General features: G+C 40.9%; 1 protein-coding gene across 1 annotated transcript in view; it reads left to right on the top strand.

The window, feature by feature from the left end:
- The window catches only part of LOC126260454 (dynein axonemal heavy chain 6), a 1163459-nt gene that overhangs the window by 964777 nt on the left and 186476 nt on the right, over positions 1-12206 (top strand). Inside the window, exon 96 of the mRNA XM_049957783.1 lies at positions 11338-11539. Within this exon, the coding sequence (XP_049813740.1) occupies positions 11338-11539 (202 nt within the window). The remainder of the gene's footprint in view (positions 1-11337; positions 11540-12206) is intronic.

The raw sequence follows: 12206 nt of genomic DNA, 5'->3' as shown, positions 1-12206 counted from the left end.
CCAGGATTGGTTCTGAGATGTCCACCACGTGGAAGATCCATGGGATGGAGAGGCCGTTACAGAGGCAGAGCTGAAGCTCAATGGAGCCACAGGTCTCGAGTGTAGATGAGTTCACGGCTCACAGGAGAGAGTGTGTGCATGAGAGGGGGTGTATGACCATTGATTTAGGTATTATTGAGACATCAGCACCAGTGTCCATGAGGAAGTTGCAATTTGAAGAACAGTCTCAGACATAAAGATGGCCATTCAACGGGACAGAGGTGTGGATGGAATGTAATGTGGGTTGGCATTTATCAGACAATAGGCTTTTCGGATGCTTGCATGAGGAGGGGTGGCACTTTTTTGCATCATCGCCAGATACGGTAGGTACCAACAGTGAGGGTACGTTGAGAGAGATGGCGGCCGATCGTCCTCTATGTGTTCGAGTTTGTACACCAGAGTGGTTGGCGCAAGCACAATATGCAGTGGCTCGGTGGGCAGGCAGGGAGTGCGCATGCTGGGTGCCAGGTGGCATAGCATTCTGGGGACGGAGCGCAGCCTGCCCCTTCCTACAGCCAGGCGAGCTACTGGTGCAGGAGTGCCAACCTGTTGCGTGAGCTGCTGCTGTTGGCGCCAGTGTGTGAATGAATAGACCTGGTCAGCCATCTGAGGACACGAGCCGATGGATTTCAGGGCATGGGGGAGGAGATGAACCTGGAGATCTGTAGGCTGTTTTGATAACCACACCAACCACAGGGTTTCATTTGGCATCATCTGCTTGCTGATCAGGAGGTGTAGCTAGTGCCAAAGCAGGGACGGGGTGCAGTCACTGAGATGTTCCTGAGATGGTCAGCCAACTTTCCTTGCTGGTTAGCTTGCTGCTGCAACCTCAGTTTCTCTTCTTCTCTGAAGTATATTTGCTAGGAACAAGAATTTCTCAAGACTCTTTCTACTTATAAAAATAAGCTGACATATGCAGTTTCTTTTGCTTCACTTCACAATGTCCAAAGGTTAAAAAAAGAGTTCATATACAAATAAGAAAAGGTTGGCTTAAAACCCAAGTCCATTTTCATTCTGAATCTTAATACATGTCTTATCTTTTCCAACTCCAAAACAAGCATTAATTAACAATATCTCAACTGTTCTTTTTTTTCCCACTACAATCGTCAAAGTTATAAAACAGCACAGAATACATAAACACACCTTGTTCTTCCACTATGGCTTCCATGGCACGACCAGCAAACACTTGTCGGTGCCGCTCAACCGCCACGTCTATAGTTGTCTCATGATAAACTTCAAACCTGCACACACAGACAGGTGATGTGCAGTAAATACTCTCTCTCTCTCTCTCTCTCTCACTTATATTTAAAATTTCGTGTGTTTGAGACAGCCGGCTGGGGTGGCCGAGCGGTTCTAGGCACTACAGTCTGGAACCGCGTGACCTCTATGGTCGCAGGTTCGAATCCTGCCTCGGGCATGGATGTGTGTGATGTCCTTAGGTTAGTTAGGTTTAAGTAGCTCTAAGTTCTAGGGGACTGATGACCTCATAATTTAAGTCCCATAGTGCTCAGAGCCATTTGAACCATTTGTTCAAGACGGTAGAAGGCTGAGTGGTTCTAGAATTTATGCGGAAATTCTCAAGACACTATATATCCCCCCCCCCCCCCTCAGATTGAACATGCGATATTTTATACATAATCATTATGCACATTAATATCCTACATAATAACAATTCACATTTTAAAAGTATTCATCTATTATGTAGGTTTATATACTTTTTTTTTCTTCGCCCATAAATCTTTGTACTCTATAGAGCAAGCTTCCACTTCTTGTCTTTCTACTGATTCCTTACTCTACCTTGTGTTTTAGATCATAAGCATTTATTTATAATTTCCTTCCACATTATTATTGCTTAGGAATTGTGAGGATTCTTTCTTTAACTCCAATCACAAACTTCAGGTGCTCATGTCACTTGAGTACTTTATTCTTTATTCTAATTCTTTGTACTACTTCTTTAGTATGTAATAGTCTCATTATTTATAGACTGTAGTTTGGAGGAACTCTGGGCAAAATAAAAGCGTTCACCCTTGACACTCATAAACTTACCTCAAACGTGATAATGCTAGTGTTACATAGAATACAAACTTACCAGAAAATCCTATAAAACATGTGACTTCTGTCATGATACTGTCCCCTCCTGCTAGGATCAGTACCTATACCTTACTTGTGGGTTGACCATATGAGTGCACTTCCTCTTTCCATTCTGGCAGGTACACCCCTTTATACAACATCCCAATTTTTTTAGACCACAGGTCATCCTATTTCCATGTAGCTACCTTTGCCCTTTATATTCAGTAAATGTCCAGTATGCCCCCTTATTCTGTCTTTCCTGATGTACACATATCTTTCCCCCTACAACACTTGGCAGTTCTCACATCTTTCTAATCTGTTACCTCATTGTTTGTGCATCCATCTCTTTTTGTATGTATGTGTTTGTGTAGTCTGATTCTTCAGCCTTATCAAAAAATAAGATGTGGTTATAGAAACCGTGGAAAGTAGGTAGGACTTCTGCAATAGAAGTATGTGAATATAGAAAGAGGGAAAAAATAGATAGGTCCTCAAATGAGAAGTATGAAAGGAAATAAATAGAAATGATTGCTAAGATCAAGGAAGATACAGAAGATAGCCCCAAAGACAAGAAACCCTTTCCACCCCCCTTCCCCAGGATCCCTACCTCGCAGGTACTTGAGAGGGATGCTGGAGGAGGTTTGGTGTTAAATCGTCTCCTACATAACGGACATTCCCACCTTCACCCTTGAAGTCTGCAAAGGAAATCTTAGCAACCCTATGGAATTGGCAAGTGATGAAGAGTCAGTCACATTTGTTCACAAGGGTTGTTGGAAGGTGTGGTGTGTGTTTCGTGTTAGTCATAATTTATGCGTTCTCATAAACCATGCTGTTATCCAAAATACCCACCCCTTTCAAACTGATACAAACCCTCCCATCTACATCACATCTCATAAAAGGTATAAAATATTTTGTACTAAGTAGAAAATTATATGCTATAGTATCATTATTTAATTAGTAATCCAATATTATATGTTCTGCTAATGTAATATTCACTTTTGTTCATTAAGACAAACATGCGTTAGGAAATATAAATCTGAACTCTGGCCCGAGTATGGTGGTACATCTGTCAAAGAATAATGCAGTTGTCCTAAGGCCTGTTCAGTGAGTATGGAAACCTCATGTAGAGCAAAAAAGTCTGAGAATAGTATTCCCATGACCGAGGGAGATAAGAATTGACCAGGCACCTAATATATCCTGTCCCAAGGCTGTGCCAAATGACTGAGATCAGAGACAACATGTGTACAAATTTCCGCCTCGTGCTGCAGCCGAGCAAAGTCAGGACATCTAACTGACTGGAACAAAAAAATCTCTTACCAGGAGCAATTTTGGATGACATAATCACAAATTCTCACTGGTATGGTTTTTTCCAGTACCTCTAAGTGTGGGATGATAGAATAGTTTGGGGGAATTCGGCACAGGAAGATTATTACTGAAGAAACACTGATAACAACTTGGGACCTGACGGTCGTCACTCCGCCTGTTAACTAAGAATATCCCTGGGGGATATACAACTCTGCCCGGGTCCCATGGATCTGGTATTAACTGTTCTTGTGCATTGTGAAACCAGTATTTTCTTTAAATTTCTTTTGAAAGTCTCCCCACTGCAAATCAGTCACCAGTTCCGTAGTTAACACAACATTAGGTGAAGTTACTTGTTTTTCTACTTGTTCCTGGATAAGTTTGAATTCTCTCCAGAGTTCATCTATGCTCTTCTGGTATCAGTAAATTTGGAAGAAGCCATAGGTCATGTATTCCTGGATGTTATTCTCTCAATGACTTTCCAATCTGTAATTTCTTCTACCTGTTCTTCCAAACTATTTATATTTATAATCTTGGAGTTCACTAATTTCTCTCTGAAATTTCTTTCCACAGTATCTACTCATGTATTCACACCTGTAATTTGTGATTGGGTAATTGGTATCAAATTCTCTTGCTTATCAACGCTCTCTCTTACAGTATGTAATCTCTGCTTTACAGCATTGAACTTAACATTACATAAATTTTCAAATGATCCTCATTTTTCATTGATTTCAGTTTCTACCATTTTACATTTTTCCTCAATATGAAATTCTAACCTTTTTGCTAAATCTTGGTTTTGATCATTCTGTTTCTGACTAAAGTCAGTGAATAGTTGATATACATGAAGGTTTAAAGAACTCGTTTATTCTTTCTTTAAATCTAAATTCAATTTTTCAACTTTACTATTTAGTGTGTCGAATTCAGTCTTTAGTAAACATATATTTGTTGCCTGACTATTCAAGGTTTCACTCTGGTCACTTAGAACTTCCTTAGAGTTTCATTCTAGCATTTAATCTAGAATTTAAAGTTTCATTTAATTGTAAACTCTGGGCTTCTAGTTTATCATTTAGTTCCTTTCTTAAAGCTGCTGAATCTGCACTCTGTGCATCTAATTTAGTGTTTTGATCTTTGATTAGGTTTACTAACTCAGACCAGTCTGGCATTTCTCTACTGACTCTCATGGCCATAGCTGGTTCTTGAGTTTTTTTCCATTTGTCCTAAGTTATCCATATTCTTATTAGCTTTAGACCTAGTAATCATTAAAAAAAGTTCAACTCTGAGTATAATAACTACAGTAATATTGTTCACATAACAGTTCTTACTCATTTGTACTAAAACAATAAAGTTCTGTTTTACGCTCACCCGGTGCAGAGTTTACGCTGCGTCAGCACCGGTGAACAGCAACTGGTGCCGGCGGCATCAGATGCTGATTTTTGCATCTGCTTACCCACGATGTGCAAGAGCTGTATACTCCCTACACCAAATTTTCTCAGTCAAATTCTTCTCAGCATATCTCTTCTTAGTCTAATACGTTGATCTCTTCTCTCCATTCTTTTAACATTATTACTTTCTTACGTCTTCCCTTTTTTGCATTTACTAATTTTCACCATTTGAATTTTTAGCCAGAATCCAATTCCGTGAATTGGTTCTTTTACCTTGTTATGCTCGGTTGCTATGGCAATACAATATCTTCTTATCTAGTTTTTGTCTCCAAATTCCTGATTTCTTCTGTCCTTTCACACAGGTTGCCATGTTCTAGCACTTTGGATGACTTAAAGTGGCAAAACATGAGTGTGAAATCCCACTTATTTAATGATATGACTGACTTGAGATGGTCAGCTGACTTTCCTTGCTGGTTAGCTTGCTGCTGCAACCTCCTTTTCTCTTCTTCTCTGAAGTATATCTGCTAGGAACAGGAATTTCTCAAGACTCTTTCTACTTATAAAAATAAGCAGTCATATGCAGTTTCTTTTGCTTCACTTCATGATGTATATTTGAACATCAAACTTTTACAAAACTTCTTTCCCACATAAACAAACACTATCAAGAAAGTCTCTTTGCGTGTCCAAAGGTTAAAAACAGTGTTCTTTTCTTTTCCCACTACAATTGTCAAAGTTATAAAACAGCACAGAATACATAAACACTTCTTGTTCTTTCACTCTGTCTTCCATGGCACGACTGGCAAACAGTTGTTGGTGCCATTCGACCGCCACATCTATAGTTGTCTCACGATAAACTTCAAACCAGCACACACAGACGAGTGATTCACAGTAAATACTCTCTCTCTCATTTATATTTAAAATATTGTGTGTTCGAGATGGTAGAAGGCCGAGTGGTTCTAGAATTTAAGTGGAAATTCTCGAAACACTATAACATTGTTCACATTAGGTGGGGGCCCGTAAAATGCACTGAGGGGACGAACGGTCACTGGGGGTGGAAACTGTCCTGGAAATGTTCGTGATATACACTGGGCATTGTCCACTTTGTGAATCGATGAAGCAGTAAAGCACTCAGGCATCGCAGGAGTATGATCGGTACACATGGTCTGCATCTGATACATAATTTGTGCACGAAATGCAGAATCCACATCAACATGATGAAATGCAAGAACCTTGCTCTCCTTTATCATTTTCAAAATGCACTTGTTGATGCATTCTTTAAAAAAAAAATAAAACTAAAAAAGGAAGACAGGTACCAACTATAGTTTTATTTTTAATGGTATTCAGAAATCTTGAAAAGACTAGCACAATCATATAATTCATGTTAATGATGGCACTGAAACATTTTGCAAAAGCATCCGAAAAATGATCTAAACTTGAAAGGCAATGCAGTCACGACTGTATATCTGTGTATTGATGTGCAAACACTGCCAACTGTATCTTCATAGTCTCTTTAATAATGTTTTATTGTTTTTATACTGTGTGCACAGTGGATAATGCTCAGAAATAAGAGATTCTGTGGGCTGCAAAGGCAAGATCAGTATTGGTGTGCTTCCACACTGCATGTAATCTGACCTATATAAACCATACCACATTCCCAAGGTATTTTATATTCTTCAGCCTTCTTCATTCATGAAAGAAAGTCTGCAGTCTTAGATGGTGCACAGAAAACTGCTTTAACTTAAAATTTTCAGAAGACCTTGCCTACATTGAACAAGACTAACTAATGGAAGAAAGTTGTAGATTTTGTCAGGATCTTCCAGGCAAAGTATCCATTTTTCCTTGAAAAAAAAAAAAACAACTCTAAGAATCATAAACTGTATGTGCCCTATGTGCAAGTGCCTTAAGCGTACCCTTGATATGTTACAGGTGACGGGAACTGGAAGACCATAAATACAAATCCAACAATGGAAACTCCCAGTTGGAATATCAGTAATATAAGGGAAAGCTAGACTGCTACTCACTGTAAAGATGACATGTTGAGTTGCAGACAGGCACAGTGAAAAGATAGTTACGCAAGTACCTTCCATCTTTAGCATCCTTCAGAAAAGGAAACACACACATTCATTCACACACACATGACCTCCATCTCTGGCAGCTTGGACCTGAATGCAACTGTCACATAGAACTGAAGCAGCAATCTGGAGGGGGTAGCAAAGGGGAGGCAGTAGCAGGGTAAAGGTGGGGCAGAGAGACAAATGCTGGCTTGTGGTGTGTGAAGGGACAATATTACCAACAGGTGCATCATTGGGCAGCAGTAGGGCATGGAGATGGAGGTAGGGGGCAGGGGCAAGAAAGGAGAGGAGTGGAGAAGGAGAAAGATGTGTGGGTGCATTGGCAGAGGGCAGCACAGAAAAAAATGTGAGTGGGCAAGAATAGGGGGAAGTGATATGACAGAGGAGGCAGAAACTGTTTGGTGGAGGGTTTGGGGACAGTCGGTTACCATGGGTTGAGACAAGACAATTTTGCTAGCAGAGAACATGTTGTAAGAATTTCCTTCTGCACAGTTCAGCTGGTGGTGGAGGGGAGGATCCAGGTGGTCCAGGTTGTGAAGCAGCCATTGAAATTGCATATGTTGTGTTCAGCTACATGTTGTGCACAGGGTGATATACTTTGCTCATGGCCACAGCTTGGCAGTGGCCATTTATCCTGGTGGACAGCTAGTTGGTTAACATACCAATAGGAGAAGCTGTGTAATGATAGCAGCAGAGCTGGTATATGACATGCCTGCTTTCACCTGTGATGGGGTAGGATAAGCCTGTGACAGAGCTAGAATGGAAGTGTTGGGTAGTTGGATTGGGCAGGTCTTGCACCTGGATCTTCCATAGGGATATGCTTCCTGTGGCAAGGTGTTTGGATTGTGAGTGGCATAGGGATGGACTAGGACATTGTGGAGGTTGGGTGGGTGATGAAACACCACTTTAGGAGGGGTGGGAAGGATCTTTAGTAAGATATCCCTCATTTCAGGGCATGATGATAGATAATCAAAGCTCTGACAAAGGATGTGGTTCATTTGCTTCAGTCCAGGGTGTTACTGGGTGATGAAATGGGCACTCCATTGTAGGTGGTTCTTGGGTATGTTGGGATGATTCAGGATTGTGGGAAAATGGCATGGGAGATCTGTTTGCGGACTAGGTGTAGGGGATAGTGCCTGTCTGTGAAGGTCTTGGTGAGAACCTCAGCATACTGGACAAAGGAGTTCTTACCACTGCAGATGCACTATCCCCTAGTAGCCAGGCTGTATGGGACAGATTTGTTGGTATGGAGGGATAGCAGCTGTCGAAATGCAGGTATTGTTGGTGTCTGGCAGGTTTGATAAGAACAGAGGTGTGGATGGAGCCGTGTTCAAGGTAGTATACTAGGTAGAGGAGGACCAGGTGAAATGGATGAGAGAGAAGTTGTTGAGGTTGTGAAGGGTTGAGGATAGGGTGTTTGGCCCTGACTCCAGGTCATGAAAATATCATCAATGAATCTGAACCAGGGTTTGGCATTTTGGGGGGTCTCCTATAGATAGCCGATAAACAGGTTGGCATACGAGGGTGCCATACGTGCCACAAATTTGTTTGTATTCCTTCCCTTGTGAAGTGGTTTTGAGTTATCAAAAGTTAGTAAGGTGAATGAGGAATGAGGTAGTGGCTTTGGAGTCTGAAGATCATTGGGAAATGTAATGCTTAATAGTGGTAAGACCATGGGCATGAGGGATGTTGAGGGAAGTGGTGTCAACAGTGACAAGTAGGGATCCAAAAGGTAAAACAGTGAAGGAAGTGGTTGGTATCTTTGACATGGAAAGCTAGATTACAGGCAATTGGTTGAAGGTGTTGGTCAGTGAGGGCTGAAATTTTTTCAGTGGGAGCACAACAGCCAGATAGAAAGGGGCCACCAGGATTGTTGGGTTCTGGGATTTTGGGGAGCACGTAGAGAGTGGGTGTGCAGGGTATCATAGAGGTGAGGAAGGAAATGAATTCAGGGGAGAGGTTCTAGTATGGGCATAAGGATTTAAGCAAGGACAGGAGGTTACGTTGGACTTCTGGGATGGGGTCACTTTAACAGAGTTTATAGTTGGAGGAGTTAGATACCGGCAGAGGCCTTCAGCCAGGTAGTCATTGCAGTTTGTAACAACAGTGATGAAACATTTCTCTACAGGTACGATGATTAGGTCAGGATTAGTTTTGAGGCTGTGTGCAGCTGTCCTTTCTTCTGCTGCAAGTTTGGTGCTCTGTGGAATGGATCTGGGGAAAGATGGTGAGGCCAACTTGGACGTAAGGAATACCTGGAAAGTGACCAAGGGATTGTTAGGTGGAAGGTAGGGGGTGGGGGCAGGATCACCATTAAATGGTAGTATGAACAGCGAGAGGGTTGGAGGGATCTGCGGCAAAGAAAAGTTTCTATTGCATGGATCAGCAGAGGGAGAGTAGGTCTTTGACAAGTCCATCATGGTTAAATTTGGGTATAGGGTTAAAGGTGAGGCATTTGGATAAGACTGAAACTTCTTTGGGACCCTGTTTTTGGTGGAAATGTTAACAAGATTGTTATAGGGATGTTTTGGCTCTGGATTTCGTGAAGCAATGGTAGGAATTTTTGGAGGATGTTGCAAGCTAGGCAGGATCTGGGTGCTGTGGAAGGCTTAATGAGGGGGAACACTGAGTGTAGGATAGGGATGGATAGTTGTGCCCCGTGACAGAGTAGGATGTCAGGAGGTTGGATAACTCATGGAGGTGGTGTCTAGAGAGCCTCTCCAGGTGCTGGGGAGCAAGGGATTCGATTTCAGAGCTGTGATGTATGTGGCAGGGATCCCGCAGTAGCAGTATCTTGTGGAGGGAGCAGAGGTGGTTCTGGTATGTCAGTGCCATGGAGATGTGTTTTTGTTGTACCAAGGACTAGTGGTATCTAAAAAGGTGAAGGTCATTGTGAAAGGAGAGGGTGGGGTCCAAAGAAAGGAATAGTTAAATCATTCTGGGGAGGAGTGGCATGGGAAGCATTTAAGAAACAGAATGTGGAACTGGCACAAATCATAAAAATACACAAAACTGCTTGAAACTATGTAAAAATAGGCACAATACATTAGAAATGTAGAGAAAAGTGGGAGAAAAGATACGTATGAGGTAAGGGAGTATAAGTTTGCTGGGCCCATGTAGATGAGGAAAATAAAATGTGAAAATATGCAAGGATGAGGGAGGAAATGGGATCAATAGGAATAAACATAATTATAACTATCAGAGAGGGAAAAATCTGGGGCATCAAATGCTTCATTGACAATCTGCACAGTGCTGTACCCATGTGTTGAGTGTGGACAAGATCACTGATACAGTATGGCTCAGAAGTATGAGCTGTTTGGAAAGCAATCAATAAACACAGGAAAGAAGTGAAAGAATGGACACTGTGAAGGCTAATGCTATAGAGAATAGTAACAAAGGAATACATCACAGGTTTGTAAGATGGAAGAATAGCCGTTAAGCAAAATCAAACAATGGAAAATCCAGGTTGGAATATCAGCAATATAAGTCAAAGGTAGATTGCAACTTACCATAAATATGACATTTTGAATTGCAGACAAACACTACAAAAAATGATTACACATTTTGCTTTCAGGCAAAGTCTTCTATAAAAAAGGAAACACACACAATGATTCACAAAAGCAAGCACACCTTATGCACACATGATCTCCATCTCCAGCAGCTTGGACCAGAATGTAAGTGTCATGCAGAATGGAAGCAGCAATCTGGAGGGGGCAGGGAAGGGTAAGGGATAGCAGGGCATGAGTGGGGGGAGAGAAGAGCACTGTCTGATGGAGTGTGCAGGGACTAAATTGCCAACAGGTATAGCATTGGGAGGAAATGGGAGCAGGGTTTTGGGGCAGGGAAGGGGAAAGATGGATGAGTGCATTGGTAGAGGGCAGCACACAAAGAGGTTGAGAGAATGGGAATAGGGCTGCTTCACAACACGGGCTGCCTGGATCCTCCCCTCCATCACCAGATTTACTGAACTGTGCACATGAAAATTTTCCTTACAGCACGTTCTCCACTGCCAAAATTACCCTGGCCTCAACCTATGGCAACCTACTGTCCCCACACCCTCCACCCAAGAGTTCTCTGCTTCTCCTGTCCTATCACCTCCTCCATATACTCTTCCCCTCACCCTCTTTGTGTACTGTCCTATGTCCTTTTTTATGCACCATTATTTTTACAATAACATGTCTATTCATTTGATTATTCTCTCAAATGTGGTTGATATAGTTGTCAATCTGGAAGTGGTTTTGAATGTACCTATCCAACAACCCCTGGCTGGAATTTACTTATGCTGGCAGCTAAAGAGAAGACAAGTGATAGACTCAAATATTTTTAACATGTATGAATTACAAATTAATCAGTTTACAGATAAGTATACAGTACAACTTATTTCAAATAATAATAACAGAGTTACAACAAAAACCATGCTTTTGTGAAGTACTTATTTTAAGGGTGAGTTTCTTTAATAAGTCTTTATTTTTCAGCTACAAGGATACCTCAAATGTTGTGCCTCTCATATTTGTTTTGAGCACTGGATCTGACCCTTTTGGAGCATTTCAAAGGTTTGCTACAGAGAAAGGATTCAGAGACAGAATACTGTCTATTTCATTGGGGCAAGGTCAAGGTCCAGTTGCTGAAAAACTTATTGGTACTGGCACAGCAAACGGAGACTGGGTCTTTTTGCAGGTAAGACCAATTTGTAAGTTTCTTTGATGTGTCACTTACAGATTCTTATCTCAAAAATTTGAAGATTGATCAGTTACTGACTTAAGTTTATGAAAGTATATTTACATGTAAATGAAAATCAAAATGTTATATGTCTTACGGTAAAAAGCTATTGTTACTGGCAGAATTAATTTTTGTTTCAATATTACAATTGCAGAACTAGTCTTTTGTACTGACATAATAAGTTCCATTGAATTTTTCCAAACAGTGATCATCACAAATGGAGCAATACTCCTACCGAACACATCCAAAGAAAAAAGAGAAACAAAGAGAAAAAAATTTTAATTTTTAATTTGTAAATTCCATGTATCATGGTATAAAATTCTTTTACTCATCGTAGCTGGTAATCCGTCACAGCAGAAGTCCTGGAACAGTAACTGTAGGTTTTTACCATAAAGTAAAAATAAAATTTAATCAAGTATAGTGTTTCATTTGATATTTATTACAGTATCAAAATAAAGGCATCTTGTGAAATCTGAAATAAGTTGTAACATGCTTACAAGAAGCTACACGCTTTCTGTCCAAAATCACACAAAATCCTGACCTCTCGTGCCAACATGGCTCTAACTATTTATACTTTCTTAACCAACCTGAACAATCCTCAGCATTGTTTAAAATGAATATTTGA

Source organism: Schistocerca nitens, chromosome 5, assembly GCF_023898315.1.
Source record: "Schistocerca nitens isolate TAMUIC-IGC-003100 chromosome 5, iqSchNite1.1, whole genome shotgun sequence".
Classification (NCBI taxonomy): Eukaryota; Metazoa; Arthropoda; class Insecta; order Orthoptera; family Acrididae; genus Schistocerca; species Schistocerca nitens.
The sequence above is the reverse complement of the archived record's forward strand: the minus strand, read 5'-3'. Positions and strand labels throughout refer to the sequence as shown.